The sequence below is a fragment of the Colletotrichum chrysophilum genome (assembly GCF_026319265.1).
Source record: "Colletotrichum chrysophilum strain AFK26 chromosome Unknown scaffold_2, whole genome shotgun sequence".
In the NCBI taxonomy this organism is placed as follows: domain Eukaryota; kingdom Fungi; phylum Ascomycota; class Sordariomycetes; order Glomerellales; family Glomerellaceae; genus Colletotrichum; species Colletotrichum chrysophilum.
The window spans coordinates 946,228-974,012 of NW_026517289.1; the positions used below are offsets into that span (position 1 = coordinate 946,228).

The 27,785-nt window shown below is 54.2% G+C and overlaps 4 protein-coding genes and 1 non-coding gene across 5 annotated transcripts; 2 read left to right on the forward strand and 3 right to left on the reverse strand.

Annotated features, from left to right (window-relative positions):
* Positions 1–6,852: 6,852 nt before the first annotated feature.
* On the forward strand, positions 6,853–7,950 carry COL26b_000612 (uncharacterized protein; the record flags this gene model as incomplete). The annotated part of the gene is made up of 1 exon (XM_053173578.1): positions 6,853–7,950. The coding sequence occupies one exon, from the start codon at positions 6,853–6,855 to the stop codon at positions 7,948–7,950; it is 1,098 nt and encodes a 365-aa protein (XP_053042626.1).
* Positions 7,951–9,136: 1,186 nt separating this feature from the next.
* CDC28 (Cyclin-dependent kinase catalytic subunit) lies at positions 9,137–12,160 on the reverse strand (the record flags this gene model as incomplete). Its single annotated transcript, XM_053173579.1, has 1 exon — positions 9,137–12,160. The coding sequence occupies one exon, from the start codon at positions 12,158–12,160 to the stop codon at positions 9,137–9,139; it is 3,024 nt and encodes a 1,007-aa protein (XP_053042627.1).
* Positions 12,161–12,725: 565 nt separating this feature from the next.
* On the forward strand, positions 12,726–14,045 carry COL26b_000614 (uncharacterized protein; the record flags this gene model as incomplete). The annotated part of the gene is made up of 2 exons (XM_053173580.1): positions 12,726–12,898; positions 12,968–14,045. The coding sequence occupies 2 exons, from the start codon at positions 12,726–12,728 to the stop codon at positions 14,043–14,045; spliced, it is 1,251 nt and encodes a 416-aa protein (XP_053042628.1).
* A 381-nt stretch (positions 14,046–14,426) lies between these two features.
* COL26b_000615 (uncharacterized protein) lies at positions 14,427–17,838 on the reverse strand (the record flags this gene model as incomplete). The annotated part of the gene is made up of 3 exons (XM_053173581.1): positions 14,427–14,990; positions 15,324–15,637; positions 15,693–17,838. 3 exons carry the CDS (start codon positions 17,836–17,838, stop codon positions 14,427–14,429), a joined length of 3,024 nt encoding a protein of 1,007 aa, XP_053042629.1.
* Positions 17,839–27,116: 9,278 nt separating this feature from the next.
* Positions 27,117–27,199, reverse strand: COL26b_000616. The gene has a single exon. It is a non-coding gene; the product is annotated as a tRNA-Asp (tRNA).
* Between the last annotated feature and the right edge of the window lie 586 nt (positions 27,200–27,785).

The following is a 27,785-nucleotide window of genomic DNA, read 5'->3' on the forward strand; positions in this document are numbered from 1 at the left end:
CTCCGTGAGTCGCCAATCAGTCAATCTGTTCAACATTCTTCTATTGTCCGGGATCTGTGCAAAGCTGACTTCTTTGCCAAGTTTGTTGACCTCCAATGTCGCATTCTTTCTCTCTAGGGTATGCGTAACTTTGCATGATGTTGCAGCTATGTTGGACACCGTCGCCGTGTAATCGTGCCCGGCATTCTGTATGCTAGATACAGGCTGGTGTCTGATTTCGCTTGTCAAAAGGATCAGGTACATTTCGGTTGAAGGATCCTTGTAAATGGGCGCTTCAGTACAGACACCTGACTTTGAGCAGTACACTCTATACAGGTTTCGCTTTGTTAAAAGGTTTTCGCAGCCTGAAGTAAAGCTTTTGCAACGACTAAGCCAGACTTTAGCGGTTCCGCAACCGGGAATGTCCATCTCAACCATGCCACTGAATTGCTTGATATTCTCCTCTTGTTGATATAAGACTTTGATGGGCACCTGTCTGCAGCTGACGCTTGGGACGACACTGTCAACAACGGTGGAGACGGCGTTGATCTTCGTGATGTTTGGCGGCGGTGTTGGTACGCGCACTTCTTGGAATACAATTCCCTTTTGTGTTCCATTTGGGGCAAGAGTTTTTCCTTGGTATGCTGTAGGTAGCTAACGGCCGCGGATGGGGACACATTGATGAACATATAGTCGCCCCTTTTTGTGAGTCCCCAAGCGGGCGATCTCCAGAAATCTGTGCCGTCGAAAGTGGAAACGATCTGGACTGGAACTGGCCCTGTGGCCGTGGTGGGCACAGGCGCCAGTAATGCCGTTGAAAATACCGTGATCAACTTCAAAACAGTAAATCCGGTCATTGTGGCTGCCACGGTCCAATGCCCATTCCGAAACGCTTTGAGAAGCCCCATCGGAAGATTTGGAGAGATATAGTCCAGTAGAACACTGCTACTTGCAGAACTTGGTCCTTTCGCTAGTTGTTGCCATGGCTGGTTTATTTTGCTGTGATAGTCGACCTGCCTCCAAAGGCCAGTGATTGCAACTAGCACGGCTGTGGGACTGTAGGTCCAGAAAAAGCGGTTCGCAGTGGGCGAAATAAAGAATCCAGAGTTATCTATGTCATAGCGCCAGACAACTATTAAGGCAACCCAAAGCGCAGTGAACAAGCAAAAAAGGCCAAGCAGAGAGGACTTTCGAAGCCAGGGAGGGGTCCATAGAGTTGCTGGGGAAGGTGGCGATTTCGTTGCACATGTTGAGGTGAATCCATCTCCGAGTATCTTATCGAGTGGCGTCGTATCTAGTAACCTCTGTAGCTGCTGTCTATATTCGTAGTTTTCGGGGCTAAGTGATAGAATGTGGTCTTGTGTGTCTCTGGCGTTGGACTTCCGGTGTGAAATACGGTCAGCAATAGTAAGAGTGTTCGACCCTGTGGTGGAGTCGATGGCGGAGTCATGGTAACGCTGAGAAGAGCAGGCTACATCTTGCTCGCGTGGCTCGATACCAAGGTCTTTGGACAGAGAACGGTAGTCTTTGAACCTGTGGTCATAGGCATTGTCCTGGAGTCCACCAAGTGCTGGAAATTGGGTGGATTTGCTTTCGATCTCCATGTTTAGAACTTTACTTCTCGAACTTTGGTGGTCGGCGGAGGAGCTGTGTATTTGTTCGTCGCCTGGAGTGGTGTTGCCTTTCTTGTTGTCCATTTTTTGAAGGCCAGCTGCCAGGAATTAGAGAAAAAGTGAAAAACATGATGACTTCGTTGACGAAATATGGCGGACAACAACTTGATAATCAGAAGTCTCGGACCGCCAAATGACAGGTAAGAGGAACACATGACGACGTCCACGGGTAATGCATAGCCCAAGGAAAGTCGCACAAGGGCGTGAGATATTTATTAATACAAGACACACTGCCACCTGCAGGCAGACATGATTCACGATCCACAAGGTCTTTGTGATACCGGGAGACATAGACTTTCCCAAAGGGGTATTAGTGGCTCGTCTTGATACTGGGCTTATGTCAAAGGTTGCAGCTTCGCTTCTCCAGACACATGCTATCTCAATAACAACTGACTGCCTCAACATAAAGATAGAGCGCAAGCCTGGTCAACTTCTAGGGGAGACCTGCACCAACTATTCGGCTTAAGACGGGTTAGAGCAGTCCCAAGTCTTGAGTAGTTGGACGAGCTTGCGATATACGCATAACTCCTTGGATAGATGCATAGCTACATTCAATGCATAACTTGTTATTCGGAAAGATCGTTTTCAACGCCAAATGTCACATGACGTAACACGTGTGACCTGCATTGCCGATAGACGGCTGGATCCGAGAAGGTGGGTCCCCCATCCAAGGTTTTGCCTTGGCTTTCTTCCCCCCTCCGTTGCCAACGCAGCTTGCGCAGCCCAAGAACCGGTGACGTCTGCGGTCCAGCCTCCCCCTCCAATTCCCAACCCCTGGATCAGCGGCGGTTGGCCGGCGAGGCAGGCAGTTAACAGTCAACACGAAGGGGGCGCGCGATTTCGACCGCTTCTCTTTCGGCTTCGCAAAACAGCTTAAAAAAGAGTTTTGTCGATCGCGGTGAGGGAAAAAGAAACCACGAGGCTGCAGGCGGGACAAGCGGGAGAAAAGGTGTAAAACAGAGTCTCGTGAAGCTCTCTCTCCCGTTCGGCTCGTTTCATGTTTGGTTGTTGCTCCTTGTGATGGACGGGTTTTTGGTGGTTTTAGCAGATGCTACCGCGGCGCGGCGACGGCGAAGCGTCTGGTTAGATGGAGGGGTTCTTTTTCTTTCTCTGGTTTCTTGGTCTTGTTGCTATCTTGGGAATAGGAACCCTGTCTGCACCGGTCGACCGTTGCGAGGGGTTAAGTCACTGGCTACTGCGGTAGAGGCAAGGCCCCTTTGCACTTGGGACCAGGGCCGGCTCTTTTGCTAGGGGCAGCATGAAGAATGCAAAGGGCACTTGCAAGAGTTCCCAACGGAAGGCGTTGGAACGACTAGCCCAAGATAGCCACGTCGTTGGTCCCCTTTTGAAAATTCTTTCTCCGTCGATGACTGTTTATTCATGCCATGGAATTGTTCATGCGGAAAAAAAAAAAAGGACCTTGGGCGCAATGACGTGCCTTGTAGGGCGCCAATCATGGGCAAGGCGGCGGGAAGCCCGATTAACACAGGGATTCGCGGGGAGGGGCGCAGGCAATGCTGGGAGCGCAGCGCAGGCCCGGAAAGGGGTCCTGGTTCTGGGCAGGAGGAGGGCGTGGGAGGTGGGTTCCGTCATTGCTGTCGTCGGGCGGCATTTGCAGCAGTTTTGAACGCCGCCTGCGTGGTGCCCCATAGAACCGCCCTGTCTTTTCACCGTCACATAGTAGGTAGGTAGGCACATCGATATGTGTGATTGTGACTGTGATCCCGTGGGGACGACGCGGGACCGAGGCTGACGGTAGATAGGCAACAATAGCGGTAAAGCCAAAGTAGGAAGGGATCTCATTGGGGGGAGGGAAAAAAGGAAACAAGGCCAGAGAAAACAGGGAAGGGGAAGCTTTGAAGTTGGCAGCAGAGAGGAGAGGCATCGAGCTGGCTCCCAGGGATGGCTGTCTGTTGACTCGCGCAGCACAGCATCTCTCAAGCAACCCGCCTAAAGACCCGGAGATGATGTGGCTGTTCCAACCTTTTGGGAAACAACCCGAATCCCCGTCTGAGGTAAATCGAGCCCGTACCATGTGAGTCTGGAGCAAAGAAACCTTCGGGAGCCTCCCAAGGGGCCCCGTAAAACGAAGCTTCCATCGAATAAACGACTCAGAGGGGCGTCCCCTGTTCAGATGAAAAAAGGCCGCCGACACGAACAAATCACCATCCGCCATTTCTGGCTTGCGCGCTCTCTCCACTATGGGGTTGATATCAACGGGAAAGACGGGTGTTTCCCGAGGCATGATGTTTTGAATCAATAGCGTCAACGGAGCATGAGAATAATAGATTCCCGAGGAAAACGCGGTCTCGCGCGTTGTTGTCTAAGACATTGAATCTCTGTGTACCATTAGATTTCTGTTTGGATTTTTTTGCATAACAAGAAAGGAGGGGTCACAGGCCAGGGTCCAAATCGTGGAGCTAGCCAAAAAAAGATGCATGCGTCACTTGGCGACTGACGGGGCAAGACAACGGAGGGAAGTTCTCACACGAGCGCAAAGTTCATGCCGGGTTGGCAGAAGCAAAGAAAGGGAAATGAGGTATGCGAAAAGGGAACAAATTAGAACATTGAGAGACGCGTCCAAAAAAGCAAGTTGAGGACGCGTTTCGAGACGGATTGCGAGGCGGCGGCCGGCCGGCCGAGAAAACACACGGACAATCAGCCCACGCAGAAGCCGCCCGCCTGGACTCGATACACGCCAGCGACCCAGGGCGCTCGAGGTCGTTCGCTTCCCCGCGTATCCATTCGTCGGCGTGTTGTAAGTGCCAGAAGTGATGAGATGAATACGAAGCACGAAAGGGGCTACAGGTATCAGGAACTTGGGAACTGGTGAACGGAACAACTGGAAGTCGAGAAAATCTACCCGAGTTAGTCATGGGATAGGTTCGTTAGGAGGCTAGGCGATGGAGAGTGAAAGTTGAACACCCCTGAGCCCCTTCCCGGGCTCGGCGGCATCGGGGTGACTAAGTTGACGAGGGAATATCTGGCAGTCGGCTAGCTGTACCTGCCCAAAGGCTAACTTTGGGCACGATGAGGAAAGGCGACGACGAGGTGCCTGAGCTATGGCCTGGCACTTGCGGGATGTCGGATCGCTCTCGAGCAGATCTATATGTGTTGGGCATCGGATACGGGGACTTTGGACGGGGAAGCTCTCTGTGGTGAGGTATCTTTGTTGTGGATGAGGCCGCGGAGAGGGGAGACTTTTTGAGAGGGTTGTACTTGGCAACTTGGACCAAGATACTTGACGGGCAGTGAGGGTTGGCAGAGGTGAGCATGTCACTGGCCTGCGCATCACGTCAATGCCCGAACTCTAAACAACATTGCGGGGAGCGTGATGGGCCCCCTTTTTCCTTCTTCACAAGCAAGCTGCCACTGACTGCACTGCTGCCAGGGCGTGCGTTGCGTGCGGTGACGGGTTGAAGGATGACGGGTGACCCTACCGGACGATTCTGCTACCTGCCCACCTGCCTTAGTGACGGGCACCTAGCTCAACGCCTCAGAAGGAACACGCCAGCAAGAAGAAACAGCCCGACTACGGACCCTTCCTTCGTTGGCAGTGGAGGACCTGGCTGTGACAGGTACGAACCTACGCACCGGAAGGTAGGAGGAGGTGATGAGGCAGGGAAGGTAGCTGCTACTTGAGGAAAAATAAAACACTACAGATAGACAGGAAGGAGTGACAAGCGCGACCTGACAGATCAAAGCTCCTCCTGACTGCAATAATAGCTCGCTCGTGTCCCCCCTTCCTGCCCTCTTGGATCACTTTGCTTCCCTATCCTTCCGAATGCTCTTTGCAACAATCTTTCCGTCTCTCCAACGCATACACAAGCATTTATCTCGTGCATGTCTTGCTTAGAACAAACAGCCGAGCGACCGCACCCGTGACCTCGCCTACTATTTTCATCCACTCACCCTGGAGAGGAACAGCAAGAGACCACCACCTCGACCCGTCCAGTCTCCAGACCAGCAGCAAGGCACGGCACCACTCGAGAACCACAAGTCACCAGTCTAGGCCTGGGCCGCCCATCAACGACCCAGAACCAGACAGACCTGGACCGGCCAACCCACACGGCACGCTCGCTGCAAGCAGGGGCACGCAACACCAACCCCCAATCTGCTTGCGAGTCGCTTCCACTGTTGCGTCACCCGCGTCTCCAGCTTCGTCAGTCAGCACGCAGGACCACAAGACACCCGCACTGAAGACACAGCAGTCGCTGCTGCTGCATTTCAAGGTACCTGCAACAGCATCGCGAATTTTCCACTCTTCGGCATCCCGTCCCTCGTCCATCGTACCTCACTGCTGCCGCCCTGCCATATCTTCGGCCACTCATTCCACGCCTCACTCAAGACCCAAAGACCCGGTCAATCTTTTTATCCCTCTGCGATTTCCGACGGGCAAGCTAGCCACTGCGATTCCCGACCGACCGTCCCATCAGAGACAATTAGACAGAGACGGAACACACCAAAACCGGCACCGCCAAAAGTGACACCTGACTTGGTCTCTCCTCTCTCTCACACGTTCACGAACCAACGAACGCCCGTGTAAATCATCCCATTCTCGATCGGCTAGTCCCCTTCCAATTCCAAGCCTGCACGCAGGGGAGCTGCGCCCATTGCAGGCAGGCCATACGAAGACATCCAGTCGCGGCCTTTTCCTGTCGTCGTCCGCGTCCTTCTTTACCCCTCTGGTATGTGCATCTCGATAATGTCACCCGCCCCCGTTCTGAAGCGTGTCAAAAGTATCAAGTGTCGGATCTATTGCCAGGGAGGCATCTCTGCCGCTGGACGCTCGCTGATGCTGATGCCCGCTCCTACAACAATCACCGCACTTGTACACACCCCCAAGTCGAACCCCTTCCACTTTCCCCTTCTCTTGCTGTGACCCAAAAAGGGCGAATCGCGGGAATCGACGTCAGGGTCACAGGGTCACCAAGCCAATCTATTGTCCCCCCACCACCTGTTTTCCTGTCCCGTCCCAGAATCCGTTCCTGCTCCCCCTCTCCTCCCCGGCCTACATAATAACGTCAAAACGTCAGGGTCCCTGCTTGGAACATTCTCCATAAACCTTGGTCACTCCCGCCAGTGACTTACATTTGCGCCTTATCAGCAAACCCAACTACAAGACATTGAACTTCCAACAATCACCACCACCACCTCTGCACCAACAAATCTATCGCCATAAAATCAATCCCATTTCACGATGAGTCTAGTGGAACCATCTCCGGTCACTGCTGCCGCCGCGGGAGCTAGCATCTCCCCCCAGAACCCCATCGCCGCCGCCGCTGTCGACACATTAGGTGGTGATGCGACACCGCGCCCCTCGAGCCACAACGAGCCAGCATCCGATGCCTCCAAAAAGGACGTGAAGAGCAAGGTGAAGGGACTCTTTGGAATCGGCAAGAAGAAGGAGGACTCGAACGCCTCCAACAAGTCGTCATCCGCCAAGCATCCTGCCGCGACCGTCACCAGCAATCCCTCCTTGTCAAGGGACCCCTCCAGAGCGTCTGCCAGGTCAACCACCGTGCACCCTTCGTCGCCAGGCCGTGGCATCTCCAGCTCCCCGCGCCTGCCATCACCAGCGGGCTCTCAGATCTTCGAGCGCGACGTTGACAACATGTCAATCAAGCCGCAATCGCCCGCCATCCCGTCGCACATCCAGACAGAGAACCACATCCCGCCGGTCCTCGATGCATCCTCGGAAGCCATCACGGACGACCACCTCGACCCGGACAGCGTCGAAATCGTCACCCACGCTCAGCACCAGCCCGCCGCTGCCGCCGTCACGGGCGCCAACGGCGGCACCCCGCACGCCTCCGACTCAATGGCCGCATCCTGGACCGAAGAATTGCGCGCATTTGCCGACCGCGATGACGCATCGAACTACAACTCGCTCGAGAACGCCGACGTTCGCCGTCTCAGCTTCATTTCCTTTGCTGATGTCGTGCAAGCCGAGCAGGGCGGACATGCAGGTGCTGCAGGCTCTCGGGAGTCGATCCATGTCGCGGGTCTGACCTCGCTGTCATCAGTCAACGCCAGGTCGCCGTCTCCCATCCGCTCGCCTGTCTCGTCGCAGCCGGCCACTTCCCCGCCAACGAGCAACCCCGGGTCTATCAAGGGACTGGAAATGTCCCCGACGCGCAAGCCCGTTGGAAGTCCCATCTCGTCGCATCACAACCTGAACATGAGCGGCGACCTCAACATTGAGACCATGTCGCAGGTGCTCAGACACACGGGAAGCACGGATCTGAGCGGGGTCCGGAGCTCGCCCACGAGCCCGATTGAGGGGCCGTCACGTTAAAAAGAACGCATTTATCGACGAAGGGGACAAATGGATGACGAAGCGCTGCAAAACACTACAAATTTACTGGTACGGAGTCGGAGGCAAACGGAGAAACCATTGATACCAAAGTGGAAGTTCTTTCCTGCGAATTACTTTTTTCTCGTTTTCACGCAAACGCTTTTTTTCTTCCTACACAAGCGAGCAGCCATATCATCCGGGGCGGCTGTCTCATTGAACTTTTAGGGGGATGGGGGGACACTGTCAAATTGCTGCTTTTTTTGCTTCCCGACTTGTTCACTTCGTTTCAACCTACAAGGAAATTATATGGAGTTGCGCTAAAGAGGGAATTCAACTCTGTCGCTCAAAATGTGATGGGAAAGGGCGTAGTTCGGACAGTTTTGGGGAGGAGGAAATTTTTCCTGATCCTAAAGCGCTTGGATTCACGTAGTGTGGGAATTTCCATGTCGCCTCCCTTGACGAAAGCAATGCAAAACTTTAAGATTGTTTGAAGCGAACTCGAACTACTTCCCGTCATTCTGGGTTTCTGGAAATGTGACTTTGATCTCGTGAGGCGCGGGGCTATTGGCTGGTCTAGCATGTGAAAGACGCTTCTAGCGCTTGCCTAGATTCTTGCATGAGTGACATGAGACGGCGCGATGCGGCCTCTTTTCATTTGACATGTCAGCCTAGGGGGAATTTTTAAGTAATTATCCATCTGCGCGTTAGTCGAGATGGTTATCGATGGAACTGTGGGCAGTAGCGGCGGCTTATTTTTATCTGATGAGAGCGCCGCCGTGGCTGGGTTCTCAAAATTGCAAATGTTCTAGAGATCGCCTTTTTTTTTTCCTATGCTAGAGCGATTACTTTCCTTGTGGCTACTCTACGTTACCCTCGTCGTCGTCGTTGTCGCGACTATTGTCTTCGATGGAAGATCAAGTACATAAGGAATACGGCCGCGGAGATACGGGGAGATTAGGCGCTCTCATGTTCTATTGTAAATCGATTGTGAAGTCTTCAGCAATGACGTTGTTCATTAGATTCCGTTGATCAGGACCATACACGAAGGAGACGTGTCCAATGGGGGGAGTGGTTGTGGTCATCCAGATATGATATTCAATTTATGGCTTTTAAATATTCTCGCACCGCGGACCCTTGCCATGCCTGACGTAAACCCATCTGTATGCCACTGCTGCTACGAAAGAGACTACCGGTCGTAGCTCCGGCTCTTGGGCATCTTCTTCTCCTCCAACGCCTCGACGTCGCCCTTTTTGTAGAAATGCGGCGCCAGCTCCGCGAGCCACTTCGCCTCGATGGGCATGCAGCTGCGCATGTACTCCTTGGTGGTCTGCACGAGCTCGAAGTACACGAGCATGCGGATGGGCGGGTCGACGCCCATGAGGACGGAGGACGGGTGCACGTAGACGGTGGCGTTCTTCTTGACGGTGCGGTACGAGTCGCCGGAGCGCTGGAGGCGAGCGGCGTTGGGGAAGAAGCCGGCGGTGAGGGCGCGCTTGATGGGTGTGAGGTTGGAGGAGCCGCAGGTGGACGGGGAGACCTCGACACGCTCGCAGAGTTTGGCGAGCTGGTCGCGGACGTCGCGGGCGCGGGTGAGGGAGCGCTGCTGGAGGAAGTTCTCGCGGGACCAGATGGGGGAGAAGTCGGCGTCGACCCACTGGTTCCAGATGTTGAGGAGGGTGAGGTGGTCGCCGCCGTCTTTGATCGTGAAGCGGGCGCGGGCGGAGTCGGCGTGGATCTTCTTGTCCTTGGGGCGGAAGAAGAGGGCGGACGCCTCGGAGAGCATGGAGACGACGGAGAGAACCTCCTCGACGCACCCTTCCTTGTCGGCGGCGAGGACGGCCTTGGCGAGCATGGGGTCCGTGGGGAACTCGGCCATCTGGCGGCCCATCTTGGTGAGCTCGCCCTTGTGGTTGAGGGCTTGGAGAGCGAAGAGGTTGTTGAGGGCGCCGATAAGGGCCTCGGTCGGCGGCGGGTCCATGAACTCGAAGTCGAGCAGCTCGTTGATGCCGAGAGATTTCAGCTGGAGGACAACGCCGTTGAGGTTCGTGCGCTGGATCTCGGGCATGGGCGACTCGTCCATCTCGTTCATGTAGGCGAACTTTGTGTAGAGGCGGAAGCACTTGCCGGGGCCAACACGACCTGCGCGGCCGGAGCGCTGGTTCGCGGAGGCGCGAGAGCACGGCGTTACGACGAGGTTCTCCATGCCGGTGGCCGGGTTGTAGACGTTTTCCTTGACGAAGCCCGGGTCGATGACGTAGACGATGCCGTCGATTGTCAGCGATGTTTCGGCAATGTTCGTGGCGAGAACCACCTTGCGCGCGCCCTCGGGTGTCGGTTCGAAGATTTTGGCCTGCAGCTCGGAGGGGAGGTTGGCGTAGATGGGGCAGATAACGAGCTCCTTGATGCGGGAGCCTAGCTTCTTCGCCGTGTCGGCGATTTGCTGCTCTGCTGCGTCGATTTCGTCTTGACCCGTGAGGAAGACGAGGATGTCGCCTTTCCCTTGTGTGGTGTGAATCTGGAAGACTGTTGTGATGGCTGCTGCGAGGTAGTTCGCTTCAGGGGCGGGGGTATAGTAGATGTCGACGGGGTATCGTCTGCCGGGGATGTTGTAGATGGGCGCGTCGTCGAAATACGCAGCAAACTTTTCGGCGTTCATCGTGGCCGATGAGATGAGGAGTTTGAGGTCGGGTCGTTCTCTCGCCAGGTCCTTGACCAGAGCCAGTAGAATATCAGTGTGCACCGTTCTCTCGTGGGCTTCGTCAATCATGATGGCAGAGTATCCGGCGAGATCAGGCTCAGTCATGAACTCTCTTAGCAACATGCCGTCGGTCATGTACTTGAGAATGGTCTTGTCGCTGGTGTTGTCCTCGAAACGGATCGAGTATCCTACTTCCTGACCGACCTTGACGCCTACTTCATCCGCCACACGTGCTGCAACACTCATTGCTGCGACACGACGAGGCTGCGTGCATCCGACCTTTAGCCCGTTTTTCGTATATCCTGCTTCGTGCAGGTATTGCGGCAATTGTGTCGTCTTTCCGGAACCCGTCTCTCCGACAATAACCAGAATCTGATACTTTTCCATCGCCGCGAGGAAGTCGTCTCGGTAGGCGTAAATCGGCAAGCTCTTCCTCGTCTCCTGGATCGAGAGCTGCTTCTTCTCGGCTGCCTCAATCTGCGCCGCAAGGAACTGCTGCTCCTTGGTCAGCTTGCCTTCGCCAGGCAAACTCGAACCTAGGTTCCACTGGATATACTGCTCCTCATCCAACACATAGGCATAGTCGTCATTCTCCCTCTCAGACCTCTGGATTTGCGCCTTGGCCTTGGTCGCCTGCTCCCTTTCCCACTCCTCGTGTTCTGTCACAAACTTCTCCTGGCCGTACTCGTCCTTCTCCACGTATCGCTTGTACATGGCATCCTCCTTCCTCTTTCTGTCGATCTTTCCCTTCTCCGTGATGTAGTCCTCGGGGATGTAGTACCCGTCCTTGTGGTCATCGATCTTCAACCTCTCCTCCGCTAACCTCAAAATCTCGCGGTTCTTGGCGAACTCGGCCTTTTCCTTCTCCGACAACCTCGCGCCGCTCCTGAGCTCCGCCGTCTCCTCGGCGACTTGTTTCCGTAGCAGAGCAAGCTTCTCGGCCTCTCGCTTCCCGAGGTACGTCTGTCGACTCTTCATCCTCAAGTCCTCCATCGTCGCCTTGCGGTCCGCGGCGTCTGGCAGCCTCCTACTATCCGAGCCCTTGCTCCTCTTATCGTCCTTGTCCTTCAACCGTTTCGCAAACGCCTCGCGCTCCTCAATATCGCGCTGTCGCTCCAGCTCCTCGCGCGCGCCATCGGACAAGTCCTCATCCCGTTCGCGGTCTCGTTCGCGATCTCGGTCATCGTGGCTGAGCTTGACGCGCTTCGACGCCGACTCCTGAAACTCAGGCTCGTCGTCAACCTCTTCTTCCACCTCCGATGGCGGCTCCTCGTCCGCCCACCTGTCATCGTTGTCTGTGTCTCGTTTGCGATACTGTTTCGACGGGCGGGCCGGTGATCGTGAGCGAGAGCGGCGGCGGGACGTCCGTTCGCTGCGGTCGCGGTCTCTATCTCTCTCGCGTGACCGGTCGCGGTGGCGCGATTTGTGCTTCTTCTTCTTCTCATTGACGACTTTCGTGGGGCCGACCTCGTCGTCCTCCATCGGGAGGAAGGCGTACTTCTTTGACGCCATGGTCGCGGTCGGTTTCCTACAGGCTTCTGGCCGGCGATTTTGATACTTCGAGAGGTGTGTTTGTGTCCTGAAATCGGAGATTGCGCCGAGGATGGAGCGAAAATCAAATCGCAGATGACAAACAGCCTATGAAAGAAAAACCATATGGTATTGGCCTCAACTTGGACGTTTCTGACGTCTCTGTCGGGCTGCAAGTCGTCTGAACTCAAAGTCTCCACATTTCCTCCGTGGGGCGGGCTGCATTGTACTGCCATCCAATCAACAATCTCTGATAACATTTCTTATCGTACCTCCCAGCTCCCCCTTCTTAACACGTTGGAACTTGCATTTCAAGCAGCTGTTCAATTGCGCTCGCCTTCTTTGATATCTTTCAGAGTCTTCCTTCTCCATAACCCACCTCCCCCCTTCCTCTCACACGACAAGTCCTTTCCTTCCTTTGAGTCACTCCTTCAAGGACTTGAAAAGTTCGGGCGACCTCACTACCGCGAACGGTGTGATTTTTATTTCAAGCCATTGCACTTTTTTAACCTTCCGGCCACTAATACACCCTCGAAGTACACCCACGATGTTCCTCTTCCGAGGGGCAGCGCTGCTGCTGCTGCTCCTATGCCTCGTCCAAGTCGCCCTCTGCGTCGGGGACTACTACAAGGTCCTGGGCATCAACAAGTCCGCCTCCGACCGCGAGATTAAATCCGCCTACCGCAAACTCAGCAAGAAATACCACCCCGATAAGAACCCGTACGCTACCTCCCTCTCCCCTCCTATCACCACACACCAGCCAAGCTAACCTCTCTCTTCCACAAACAGTGGCGACGACACCGCAAAGGACAAGTTCGTCGAAGTCTCGGAAGCCTACGAGGCCCTCATCGACCCGGAGACGCGCAAGATCTACGACCAGTACGGCCACGAGGGCCTCAAGCAGCAGCAACAGGGCGGCGGCGGCTTCCACCGCCACGACCCCTTCGACGTCTTCTCGCGCTTCTTCGGCGGCGGCGGCCACTTTGGCGGCCACGGCCAGCGCCGCGGCCAGGACGTCAACGTGCGCATCGGCATCGCCCTCCGCGACTTCTACAACGGCATCAACACCGAGTTCCAGTGGGACAAGCAGCACATCTGCGAGGACTGCGACGGCACCGGCTCCGCCGACGGCACCGTCGACACGTGCGGCGTCTGCGGCGGCCGCGGCGTGCGCATCGTCAAGCACCAGCTCGCCCCGGGAATGTACCAGCAGGTCCAGATGCAGTGCGACGCCTGCGGCGGCCGCGGCCAGAGCATCAAGCACAAGTGCCACACGTGCGGCGGCGCGCGCGTGGTGCGCAAGCCCACCACGGTGCAGCTCACGGTCGCCCGCGGCGCGGGCAGGGACAGCCAGATCGTGTACGAGAACGAGGCCGACGCGAGCCCGGACTACGTGGCCGGAAACCTGGTCGTCACGCTGGCGGAGAAGGAGCCCGAGCTGGGCACGGATAACCCCGAAAAGGTCGACGGCACGTTCTTCAGACGCAAGGGGGATGACCTGTACTGGACCGAGGTGCTGTCGCTGCGCGAGGCGTGGATGGGTGACTGGACGCGCAACCTGACGCACCTCGACGGGCATGTGGTCAAGCTGGGAAGGGAGAGGGGCCAGGTTGTGCAGCCGGGACATGTGGAGACGGTGCAGGGCGAGGGCATGCCAAAGTTCCACGAGGACGGCGACAGCGTCTACCACAAGACGGAGTTTGGCAACCTCTTTGTGGACTACGTGGTGGTGCTGCCGGACCAGATGGAGAGCGGGATGGAGAAGGAGATGTGGAGCGTGTTCCAAAAGTGGCGCGGCAAGATTGCCGTCGACCTGCACAAGGACAGCGGAAGGCCGGAGAAGCCCCCTGTGCACGACGAGTTATGATGAGATGTAGACGATGTGTGTGTGATAGAACAATAGACGGCCGTAATGTCAAGTCCCTTAATTCGGAATGTTTGCCATTGAGACTGAATGTCTTTCAGTATGTGGGTTGAGACTGCCTGCCTTCAAAGTGTTTGCCTACCTATTCAGGATATTTGCTCATTCACATTGTTCGCGTATTCAACTTGTTTGCCATTCGAGAAGAGATTGAGAGATTCAAATAGTCCATTTGATGTGATGTATCCATGTCTAACAACCGTCTCGTTCGTTAAGTGTTGAAGCAAAGTCATGAGTCGTTACATCGGCCATCATATCGTGTCTAGATCCAAACATATGAATGTCATACAAGGAAAAATAAGGGAAAAGTCGCAACGTCATAAGTCGTTATCCGCTCCTCCTCCTCCTTCTCCTTCGTCTTCGGTCGTGATCCTCATCTTCGCTCGTATCGTCCTCTATCCTTCGCTGCCCTCCATGCTGCACCTCTTGCACAACGCCAACCACGTCCTTCAAGAGACTCTTCCAGCTGCCATGCCCGCTAATCATGCCTTCAATGTTGCTCGCGATCTTTTGGACTGAGTCGTCATCCGTGCCGCCGACGGCCCATGCGCCGCTCGTGTGCCAGCCGTTGCCGTTGCGGGGCCGCGATTCAAAGTTGCCTTGCCGCCATCTCATTGCGCCTGTGCTACCGTTCAGAGGACGTCCATGAGAGTCAAAGCGATCGGGAAGCACCTCTACTTCACTATCCGAGTCCATCACAGGGAATTCCATGCCACGCCTCTTCTGGCGGATGAGTGGATGATTGGCGGAGGGGTCCGACGAGGACCGTCGGCGGTTGAGAACTGGCCGGATGGTTGCTAATTGCTCCTCACTCAGAGAAGGTGGCTGCTTCTCCGTCTCCTCCTCTTCAGCCGCAGCCACCTCTTGGTCCCTACGATGCCGATGCATAGTCTGTGACGATTTAGGAGACAAAGGGATGAAGGTGACCGATTTTGAAGCAGAGTGTGGACGCTTGACTGACTCTGCACTGGAGACAGAGGAAGATGACGGTGATGCAGACCGCGAGCGGGGCTGCGATTGAGACCGAGACCGAGAAAGAGCCTCGGGCGGTATGAACTTTTTAGCACGCTCTCGCCATTTTACACCATCTGTAATCTGTCAGTAATCGTCATAAGAGCAGTAAAGATACAAATGAGATAACGATCAGATCGACCCACCCTCAGGACCCAGAGAGACTGGCTGGGCATCTTGCGGTGAGGCGCTACGAGATTTGTCTTCACTCACATGGTCAGGGCCGAACCTCGTTCCGGGCGGCGGGCCGCCTGCCGGAGGAGGACCTCCCGCCGGCGGAGGCGGAGGAGGATATCCACTAGCGCCGCCCGTGGCCATAGGTGGAGACGGTCCCATCGGTGGCCCGTAATCTTGAGGGTACGGCGGGTATTGGTCCCGCAAGTTCGTTGTCGAAATGTTTGGGTGTTGAGTGAAGCCCGCAGCAGCACCAGTCGCAGTTGGGTAGTACGAGCCGCCCGACGCGTGTGGCGGCGACGGCGGACGACTGTAGTCATCGTAATGCCCGGCTCGAGCATCATCTTCGTATCCTGTCTGCTTGTCAGTAACATTGGCCACCCACATGCGTTCAACTTCAAGACTCACGTCTGCGGTCACGCTCGCGTTCCCTGTTTCGTGGACGTTCTCCGCTGGAAGCACGGTCTCTTGAAACTCGGTCCCTTGAAGCCCGGTCCCGTGAGTAGGCTCTATCGCGCGAGATTGACCTATCACGGGAACGGGATCGTGCGCTCCTTTCCCTCGATCTCCTATCGTCCTCTTCCTTCTCCTTCTTTTTCTGATACTGCTTGATACCAATAGCGGCGGCCCCTGTCCCAACCGCTGCCGCCGCCATGTCTCTCAATCGACTCTTGCTTCTCTTCTGCGCCGGCTCGGGGTCATCGCGTCCATCCCGGTGTCGACGTCGTCGCCTCTCGTTCGCTGCAGACTCATACCCGTCATCCGGCGGGTAGGGCGGCTCGGACGGCAGCGGAGCTGTTCCGTACTCAACTAAGCCTAGCTCGGTATCAGCGTTGCGCGGCTCCGAGTATAGAGAGCGGGCCTGGGACCTGCTGCGCGACCGGCGACGTGAGCGCCGCCGCTCCCGCCGGAGATCCTCCTCATACTCCTCATCGCTCAGTTCGCGCTCAATCTCGCGCTCCTTCTTGTCCTTGCGATTCTTGTAGATCTTGCTGGCGACGCCTCCGGCTAAGCCGGCCGCTGCAATTTCTGCGCCGGTTCTGAGACGAGACTTGGACCGCGATCGGCTACGGGACTTCGACTTGGACTTATCACGGAAGTGCTTCACCAAACCAGCGGCGGCGGCGGTTGCGGCGGCAGCCTTGGCGACAGAACGGCTGCGGCTCTTGCGGCTGCGGCTACGGGATCGAGATACCGAGTAGCTAGAGACAGAGTAGCCTCTGCCACGGCTTCGGCCGCGGGTGGCCTCTTCCTTTTCAATCTTGTTGCTCTGCATGTACTTGGCGGCACCGGCTACCGCGAGAGCAGCAGCGGCGATGCCAAGACCAGTTTTGATCCTGGAGCTGCGGCTGCGTGATCTAGATCGAGATCCGTGGTGACGGTCATAGTAGTCATCCCCATAGTTTTCTTCGTACGCGCTGCGCGCACGCCGGATGATCTCAGTGCCCAGACCTCCGAGCGCGGCACCAGCGAGCACTTTGCTTCCACGGTTGACGGGGAGCTCACCGTGGCTGTCTCTACGGCTTGCAGCGAGAGCAGCAATACCAGCTCCGGCAAGGGCACCCTCGGCAAGGTGGCGCTTGTGGTGGTGGTCGGAACTGTTGCTTCTCTCACGTCGAATGATGGTTTTCTTGTAGTGGTAGTCTTCCTCATCACTGGCGTAGCCACGTCCCCGGCGGTCATAGTAGTACTCGCGATCGTCCCGGTGGCGGCCGACAGTCTTGGTCTCACGGCGGTAATAGTACTCATCCTCTCGGGGGTCACGGCGGACCATTGGTTGTTCGCGCTCTCTCAAGACGACGATATTGGGTTCTTGGCGGGGAAGAACAATAGGAGCTGGCGGAGGAGCCTCCTGGACAATGATCTGCTGGGGCTCAGGAGCCTTCTGTCGAATGATGACGGGCTGGGGGATGGGCGGGGGGCTGACGGGGGAGTAATATTCGGTCTCCTTACGGTACTTTTCGACCTCTGCGCCGCCGTGATCGTCTCGGTACTCCTCGATACGCTTCTCAACCTGAACATCGCCATCCTCACGACGCTCTACGCGCTTATCCACGACGACTTCGGTGTCGCCATGGTGATGATGGTGGTGGTGGTGGTGATCCCACGGGCGATTAGAGCGACGGTCCCAATCGCGATCACGCTCAACTTCGATGACGCTGCGGTTGTCGTCGAAGCGGCGCTCCCGCTCGTAGTCCTTCTCGTAGATGACGCTGCGAGAGTCGGTTCTGTAGGGATCGACCTCGCGCTCGCGCTCAATAACTTGACGTTCGACAACCTGGCTCCGGGAATCAAAGGCAGAGCGGGGGCGCTCGGCGTAGGGAAATTCGCCGGAAGTACGCAGAGGAGGGGGATAGTTGGAATATCGTGATCGGCGATCGTCGTCGTCAAGCTCTACACGCTCGCGTTCGATCCTCTCAAGGGTTTCAACACGGCTAGGGGCGACTTTGTAACGGCGGACAGTTGTTCTCTTCTTGTATCCGCCTTCATCGGATGAAGTTGAGTCGGCTCGGTCCCGGTAGACGCGGGTCGACTCTCTATAAACTCCAGCCATCGCTAAATGCGATGCGATGGACGAGAAATCGGAAGCTAGCAACGGTGGTTTCGGAAGACGGCAGGCGAGATTTAACGGCGAAACGGTTCGCTATGGGCGGTTGCAGGCGTGGTTGAACAAAGAATGTACGATGATGACGGAGGGGGTTGATGGGCTAGGTGATGTACATATGTAGTCGTGGCTCGCTGCTCGGTAGGCTCTTTAGTTGGAGCAGGGTACGTAGCCGATCAATTTAATGGGATGGCTGGTGGGACACCAACGTTTCCGGTTGGGTGAGTGAGCTGTCTGAACAAACAGTCGGCAGCTTTTGGGTGTGTGTGCGGTTCTGGATGGAAATGGAGGGAAGTGCCCGGGAGAAGGAGAAAGAAACGATGATGGATGGTGTTCAAGAGCGAGAAAGAGGAGGGGGAGGGGGGAGGGAAGAGGGACGGACGGAAGCGAAGCGAAGAAGTGGAGGGAGGGGCAGAACACCAGGCGCAGCAGCGTGATGCCGGTCGAGTTGGGCTGAGAAGGTGGACCTTGGACCTGGACCTGGACCTGGACTGCCCACGGCCTCCCGTCCAGCGTCCAGCGTGCGGCCCCTCCTTTTAGGGCCCTCCAGTGCTCGCTCTGCTCCCCTCCACGAGTCCATCCCATCTCCACGTCCAGGACACACTGCAGTAGGAAGGTCCTCGGTGACGGGAACACCTACCTACCTCACACTCACAAACTCACTCACTCATGGACTCGGCTGTCTGAGGCACCCAAAGGAAGGCCCGGACCAGGGCCTCAAACACCAGGCCGGTGCCCTCCTTCCTTCCCTTCCTCCCATCCCGCCTGTTCTCGCCGTCCGGCCAAGGTTTGCCCGTGGTCGATACGACTAAGAGGCTGCATCTGGAAGGGTATTCCATGTCGCTGCTGCTCCAACCACCCGCAACCCATGTTCAACCGTGTTCTAGCTGGGCTATTTCCATCCACCCTTCACCCAACTCCAAACACTCACCTCTTTTCTTGGTTCGCTCCGGCCTTTCTTTGCCAGCCAAAGTCGCATTTCTGCACTATTGCGTCGACTCCTTGCTTCAACAGACACGCTATTAACAGTACCTGCCCATGGCCTTCTAGCTCACGTAGCCTGCCTAGCCTGGCTGCTGACCGTCATTTATCATCTCCCGACAGCCTCGACGGAGAGTCGAATGCTCGCACAGCAAAAACCATTACGTCATTTGTACTGACCAACGCGAATCCACCTTGGGAAGAAAAAGCACCCAACGCTAGTTCATGTCGTCCAACTGCCATCACCGAAACTGACCACGGGCAAGACATGCAAATAATACCTCTCTCGCCCATCCGTCAGCAACCTTCCCCAACAAAAAAGAACAGCAGCATCCCCGGCATCGAAAATCACGGCCAAGGCAGCCTTGTGACCAGGCAGATTTACTGCGGCACGCCATCCGATGCTGAGAGGGTGGGCGGTCCAGGGCAGTGACAGGCCGTGACACCCCGACCGGCCTTGTCATCCGCCCTCATCCCTGTCGCTCATGACAGCTGGTCAGAGTCTCAGAGAATCACCCCGCCATTGTGCTCGAGAGGCTCGCGACTCAGTACTTCTTCAAACCGACCGAGTCGAGGCTTGACTCCATTCCTGGATCTTATTCTGGCGGCTTAGGCCTGTGCTTATTTATTCTGGAAGAGGCCAAGCTAACGATTTGACAGTTCAGACGGCTCCCGCGGTGGCACGCTTCAGAGATGCATCGCACTGTTTGAACCCCGGGAAGATGCGCCCCGCTCCGTCGCAGCTTGGTGTCGTCATGGTACAGAGGGGCACTCGCAGATGCGCCCAATAAAACCGCCCGCCTGCATGTCCAGATTCCGCCGCTGGAACCCCTCGGGAAGCGCGAAGAATACAGCTCCACCAAACCACCTGCTGCGGCTGCTGCGCTGTCCTCGTGGTCCATGGCGAAGACACAGTTGCAGAGATGCAGATGGAAGACCATTCGAACTTACGTCCGACTTCAGAGTCATCGCATGTTGGGATGCGCCCTGTTCGTGTCGGCCACGACAGCCGCAGCCAACTTCCAAGTTGCTCTGCGCGCTGGGTGGTTCTGGTTCCCCGAGATCTGCCAGGAATTCCTCTCTTAATTGCCTGCATTAAGGACGGCTTTTCAAGGTTTGCTTACCATTCAGAAGAAGCAGCAACAACGCGTTGCCCACCCGTCTGGTTTTCCTGCTCTGCATGCAGCATTTAGTACAGCCGGCACTTGCCTGCGAGCTGCAGCATGGTCACTGTCGTCTGATTCGCTAGTCGCTGGTCATTGCTTCCAGAGATCCCGAGGCCTCACGGCCTCGATGAGGCTCCAGCTGCCTGCGTCCAACCTGCATCGTGGCTTGAAATTATTGTGTGTGTGATTAGCTCAACGTCACTCAGCTAGATTGCACATAATCCATCAGCCTAGGGAGTATGGCCCGCCAGCTCCCACACAATATTCTTACCCTTCTTTTACGTCCCATTCTATATCTTGTTGGGCAAGCTCTTGTTCGATGAATCGACAACTGGTCGGAAAAGAAGAAAAGGCATGCTTTTGCGAAAAAGTAGAAGGGAAAGGAGAGGAGTACAGTATCGCAGTGACGACAAGGACAAGTGAAGATATCAGGCCAGCAAAGACAGCATAGACGGTCTGATTTTGAAGTAGCCAGCCTATAAGTTGAGAACATTCTTTGGATAATCGCCAAAGGTAATTGACTTATGAAAACCCTTTGCTAAAACTAGAACCCAATATTGCGCTAAAAGAAAGAAGAAAAAAAAGAAAGAAAAAAAGAAAAAAAAGAGAAAGAAAACCTATGCTCAAGGGAGATTCATGGTAAACCACACTACTCGAGTATTAAGTCCTTACTCAACTTCACACGCAACCCCAATCCAGTGTTACACATTTGCTTCGCATCAAAAGAACATGTCCTAGCCTAGAATCAAATCGATCTCCTGCAGCTCAAGCTGTTCCCAGTCTTCCTGGTAAACCCACCCACTGGCGCGTCGGTACGCAATCCCGTCCTGCCATTCGATCCAAAGAACACCGTAACGATCAGTTGTCTGAGCTTTGATGTCGTCTTGATCGGCCCCGCCGCTTAAAACCTTTGAGTACCTCCGAGTCTTGTTGATGGCCACAAGCTCAACGACTGGGTTTGCTGTCCCTGGTCTACCATCGTGGTCGTCGAACGCAGCTGCCTGTTCGTCGTCATGGAGATGAAGAGCTCCAATGATTCGGTCTCTCGACCCAGGAGAAGCTAAAGCCACCAGGTTCGTAACAAGATCTTTGAAGTATCTTGGATCATATGTCTCTGAGCCCATCAGCCGTCTAATTGGGTTGACAAACGCCCTGTTAGTAGTGCAGAATAGATAGCGCAGTTGCGGAATCACTTTTAGGGGACCACTGTCAACCCCACTGTTAGGGAAAGGGAAAAACCACGTCAGATCCGGGTGTCTGTAAGATTCTTCGTGGACAAAGACATACTTGTCACAACCTTCTGGACAGAGATAGGGCCTTTGCTCCCATCTCGTTTCTGGCGAAACTTCTCGTCTCTTCCGCCCGGGAGGGAGTGGCTTTGAAAAGTCCTTGTATTCAGCGGCGGTCTCATGCCACGAAGATTTGATTTTGAATGACTGGGATGTTCCACGAGGATCATGTGGAGTATCGCCAGCCCACCAACTTGTGTACGGCGCCCGCTCTTCAATGAAGACACCCCCAGGATCCCTCGGTCCCGCGGAATGTCGGGTTCCTAGAACAGTAAACCCCTTCCAACCAATCCAGGACCAAGATGGGAGGCCCGATGGATGAAGTTTGGCCTCCGCCGGCCTGTCCGACTGTTTTCTGCGGGCTAAAGAGCAACAGTGATTTGCAGGAGTCCAATTCAGACATCCGTCAAACATGTTGATGGGGATCCCGTAGACAAAGCCTCCAAAGGGTCGACTAAACGCATTGAAAAGCCCCAAGACCCCAGGCAACGCATCCTCATCGTATTTGAAGTTCCGACGTGCGTTATAACTTGATTGAATCCTGTTCAGCTTTCTGAGAGCCGGAAATCCTGCCATGATGTTTGATATTTGTTCGTACATAAAATCATTGAGGGTTTTCACCCTAAAACCACGAGCTGCAGTTTCGTGGATGGTTTCTCGGTGGCATTGCCAGTGAGCCTCGCCATGACCAAAAACTATTTTTCGCGGCGACAGGACGAACTCTTGGAATGTCCATCCTCGGTTGCTGTATGGCTTCATGAGGTTGAGTTCCTGTCTCGGATAGTTCTGCTAGACGATCTGCTCCATCGAACCGAAAGGTACAACCACCTGCTTCAGTTTCCGACTTTTCCTGATACGTGCATCTTCGAGCCCGCCGATTCCATCAGATGAAGTCCCATCCGCAGCAACAATCGTGACGACGGCACTTGCATATATAGCGCCCATACGATTCAATTCTCTTTATGTTTCTTCCGTACGCCCTGACGCGGATGCAATGCACAATGCATCAACCCAAAGATATCTCTCTCCAAGGGCCGAGGTTAAGTACATGGCATCTATAATAGTGGGCGGTAGACAAGCCATGATGCTTTCAGCGTACAGGCTGTGGGGCACGCGTAGTCTTGCCTGCAAGGCGGCATCAACAGCTAGGTTGGTTGATTGGGTCCCCCAAGTGTAGCTCAAAGCGACGAAGGAGGTGTGCGTCCCTCCGCGGACGACACATTCATCTTGAAGGTCAACGAGCCAGGCAGGCTCTACTTTGGGTATCTTCATTGGGTTTAGACATTCTGGTCCATGATCAGCATCGCATTGGTTTCTCCATTGCTTGAGAAGCGACATGTCAACCCAGTCAGGGTCGAGAAGTCGTGTAGTACCACCATGGCCAGGAATGTCATTTCGCTTCACAAGTTGAAGCCCAAAAATACTGTCTCCCAAAGAACCACTGTGCCAAAGTTCAGCGCCTTGCAGTTCTATCGCCCCAGACGATTCGTCTAATTCTCGCGAATGGCGCTTATATCTCGAGACAACATATTCTCTGAACATTCTCAGAATTGCCTTGTGCGTCGGACAAGATGAAGAAAAGGCGTCGTTGAAAGACTCGGCGACTACAATGCGATTTTTGCTGTCGTGACTCCACTTGTCCAACCGGCTGGCATATGACGAACCGTCGTCATTCAAATGTTGCCATAATTCAAAACATACGTCGCAGTCCGGGAGATCGGCTGGGAACGGCGGTGTCATGCTTCAAGGACTTTGGTGGCATTGACAACAAGATCAGCTTTCGTGGCCCCAAACGAACGCAAAACAGAACTCTGGGGGACAATCTGGCCAACTGAGAGTTCATTCGAGTGTCTCGTTGCTGAACGTGCGTTATGAAGAGTATCGGTCGGGCTCTGACAGGATGTTGGTAAGAATCAAAATTTCGCAATAGTGTATGCGGGATCGAAATTTCCTATCTGGACCCGAATGCGGAGAATTTGTCCACTGACGTATCAAGTGCATATGTGTCATAGGTTACACAAGCTGACAGAACCATACATAAGGTATGCCCTGGTCGGAGGAGAGAAGGATACTACTCTACATGATCTCTTTGATCATTTCTGACGTAAGTGCCTTCTTACTGGTTAATCTTCGGAGAGGTGCCGTCGCGACCACTGAGGTGGATAAAACAAGATGATGTGAACCAAGCACACAAATCTGCATGCCTCACCTAAAGATAAATGTTTGAGTAAGAAGCTGTGCGGAGGAGTTGCGTTATGTCGCTGAGAAAAACATCAGAAAGGAAAGAAAAGGCCCAAGAAGGCAAGAAGCAAAGGCTTCAAGTCTTGCGACCGGTCTCCTTAGTGTTCAATACAAACTTGACTGCATGGGAATTTGATCGTGATCTCTACACTAAAAGGTCGTACCTTATTTGTTAACAAGCCAAAGCACAACCAACTGCTCTGTCATTTCTCTGTAGCTCAAGCCGACCAGGTAGATGTGATACATCACATAAAGGTGAGAGCACAGCCAGTGAGCGCTCGTATTCAGAGCTTCATGTGGGCTCTCAGTCTGCATCATACCAGCTTAGGAAGCTCTAGTTACCAATAACACGGAATGCTCGCTGTACTTCACATTATAAGTGGGCAGACAACAACATGGTTGGAGTATCATAGCTCAGCTCCTGAGCAGAATTTCCGCCCTCGGCGCTTCTTTTTCGCATAATAAGCAGTCGGGCTCTGATGTCTTTAGCCCAACCTAAGTCTTAGATCGGCTTCAACCGACTTTCTGCTCGATATCTTTACGGCCAGCCACAGATACTGATACCAACATGCGACTTATCAACGCTAGAACACTTCAGCTCGAAGAGTTCTTTGGTGAAGGAATTCCAAAGTATGCAATCCTTTCCCACACTTGGACAGATGGGCAAGAAGTCACGTTTCAAGAATTCTCGGCCCAGGAATCTCGCAACAAGTCAGGATGGACCAAAATAGAGAGGACTGCCCAGTTGGCTCTCGAGGATAAGCTTCATCATGTATGGATCGACACGTGCTGCATCGATAAGACTAGCAGTGCTGAGCTTACCGAAGATATCAATTCCATGATGAGCTGGTACGAGCGATCTCAAGTATGCTACACATACTTGGAGGATGTTCCATCTGGTCTTGGGGTAGACGCGCGGGAAAACGTATTTCGCAACAGCCGGTGGTTCACTCGGGGTTGGACCCTACAGGAGCTTCTCGCACCGTCAGAACTCACCTTCATATTCTCCGATTGGACGCGGTTTGCTACCCGGAATCAGATGGCCAATCTGGTCAGCAGCATCGCTGGCATTGACGCATCATTCCCACGCACGCCTGAAGGGCAGGAGGACAACAAGGACTTTTCGGGAACCGATACGTTTACAGGAACACACGTGTCCCCGAGAACAAGTCTCTACTCAGCAAGCATCGCACAAAGAATGAGTTGGGCCTCGAATAGACGAACGACCCGAGTGGAAGACATTGCCTATTGCCTTCTGGGCATATTCGACATCAATATGCCACTGCTCTACGGTGAAGGGTCCAAGGCATTCCTGCGCCTCCAGGAGCAGATTTTGATGAATTCAGATGACCATTCTATACTGGCTCGGAACATTGAGGGCCTTGAAACAGAATACGCTGGCAAAGATGGTGACCACTGGGTCTGGGACGCATATCGGGAGCCAACCTTTGCTGGCTTTTTCGCCGCCCCTTCATTGCCCTCTCGACTTGTCAAAGCATAAGACGAATCAAGATCGGCAAACCGACTGTTCACTCGCTCCTAACTAACAAAGGGTTGAGATTCGAACTCCCACTCGGAAGCCCCACAGACTATCCATGTGCTTTGTTGCAATGCGAAGACAAGTACGCCCCGGCCAGCGTTGTGGCCCTGCCGCTGAAGCCAACGTGCGAAGGATTCTACGTACGGGCCAGGCTTCCTCTGAAGCTTGTTGATTACCAGCTTCTACTGAGGTCTCGGCCAACGGAGCTCTATGCTCTCAAATATGGCGATTATACCATGCGGTGGGAAACCCGTAAGGAGCTTACCGTTAGATACGAGATCTACCCAAGGACGTCGAGGTCTTACATGCATGGAGTCAGAGTGGCAATCTAGGGCCAAATTCACAAATCATTCTAGAGAGCAACGGCCAGGCTGATGAGCCTAGGACAGGTGCTCTGCTGCTAGGGGACCGCTCCTCCGGCAAAGCCAAATTGGTTCTTCTTGTCGCATTACGAAGAAAACCAGCAACCACGGGTGACAGTTTGAAGTTTTGTGGTCTCGCTACACTTCACGGAGTAGACGATCTTTGGTTGGATAACGGAGATTTCAGTCGTCCAGGAACTCAGAGACAGCAAGACAGCGATTTCAGCGCTGAAAATCTGTTGAGAATCTTGAAGAAGGCGAACCGATGTGCGCCGACTATTCTCACAGCAGACGGCTTTTACTCAACGAACACCGAGGTCCAGGACTGCTGCGGCAAAACTGTCATCTCAGTCGACATAAGGACCTGGCCGAGGCCGCTTGACCATGCCAAAGTTCGATCACGGCGAATTACAAGCTGGTTTCTCAACCACTTGCGGGGATACAGTGGTTTCACAGGATCATGTTACTGCTTGCGCTTGGCCCACGCGTCTTCACCATTGTGATTGAGCAGTTGGCGCGCAAGGCCCCCAAGACGCTGAAAGCTGCAACCAATCCCTGGTACATGTTCCCTTTGTTGACGAGCTACGTGTTCCTCACTGCTGGCGGTCCTCCGCATTTTCTGGCTTCGGCGTTAGCAAGAACGCGCAAGGGGTTTAAACACTGGGCAGTGTTCAGCTTTCTTGCCTACTTGAGTTGCAAGTTGATTGGATCAGATACAGTGCTGGAAAGATTTAAGAAATTTCTTACGAGTAAGAAGTAGCAAGTATTAGAATCCTGTGTGTGGAAAAGGCGCCGGCACCATGTTACGAATAGTAATATACATATGATGGCCCGGGGACGACAATGGAAAACACTATCACAACCTAGTATTGCAACTAAGCACTGATTGCATCGGCATCACCGAGTCTGTCGTTGGAGGACAGCTTCCCCTCTGCCCCGCGCCCACTGGCTTTTGAAAAAACAGCACAGTGAGAATACCTCATTGCTGTTGACAAGACTGTTTCCATCATTACTGCTTTTTATCGTTAAGCCTCCTGTTCATACCGGATGATAAAAACCAGATGTTTACTAGGACCACAACTTAGATGTTTGTCTCATCAGAGCGTGCATGAGAGGGGGTGATGTTTGCGATTGGCGCCGAGCTGTCCATTCTGTGCTTAGAGGTTATCGCCATCTGTAGCATTGCAACTCGATGCTCAGTATCCTGTGGAAGTTGCCAAGTCGTTTAAAAGCGGCAATGAGTCATTTGAAGCCCTTATCACTGCATATGTGATGGGAATAGTACGAAGACAGAAAGAAGGGCGGGACTACGACATGGTGGTATGAGCCCACGACGTACACGATGAAACGGCGAAAAGGTGCTGTACGGAATTGCAGACCTTAGTACCGCGTACAAACTTACCGACACGCAACAAAATGTCCTCTGAGGATCGCGGGGGGGCGAAAGAGAAAAACAGGCTTGTTCTGTAAAGCATCCATGGTGTAAGTCGTGATCCGTAGATACCACCCGAGGATCAGTTCACTTCATTTGAGGTTGCAAGGTATTCGACGTGCACAGGTAGCGAAATGCACATGACCCTTTGCGCGCGTCGAGATGTCATTGCAATTCGCTGAAGTAAAAACGGCAAAAAGCAAAAGTGAAACTAAACTCCTCGACGGGGAATTGAACCCCGGTCCCCGGCGAATCGTGTGAATGACAAGCCGATATCCTCACCACTAGACTATCGAGGATGGTGGATCGCGTTCTGCGTTGACGATTGGCGCGGACTGAGGGCTGATGAAGGACCCGCATGTTGTTGTGGAGACATTGATGGCCGAGCGCTGCGTGTAAGTGTGGACTAGCCAACCTCAATCGTCAACACAAGTTGCGCATAGCGTGGTAGGTGTTCGCCAGGAATTCAACTTGATTAGGTCAGAAGACTTTGAAACAGTAATCTTTGTGATTGTGAAGCTCACTGTTTTTAGATTCTGGAAAATGTGCACTCTACTCAGCTCTGCAAACATCGTGTCCCTCTCCGCTGTCTTCGTGGCTTAAGCGGTGCTTAATAAGAAGCCGCTGGAGGAGCAGCAAATCCCGGCACTTACGACCACCGTCTGAGTATCTAAGTCTTCCCACCATGTAGAGAAAACAGTAAGGGCGGGTAACTTCTCTACACTTGGCTCTCTCGGGTCTTCGTAATCGGCGACTGAGCTCAGTGCAGCCATTCAACAAAAGTCTGTATAAATTGAAGTAGCCAGTTCTTCTGACATGAGATTCTCACCCACAATTGCATCGGACTGTCTCAAGTGGTACGGATATATTTAGTGGAGAGCCATC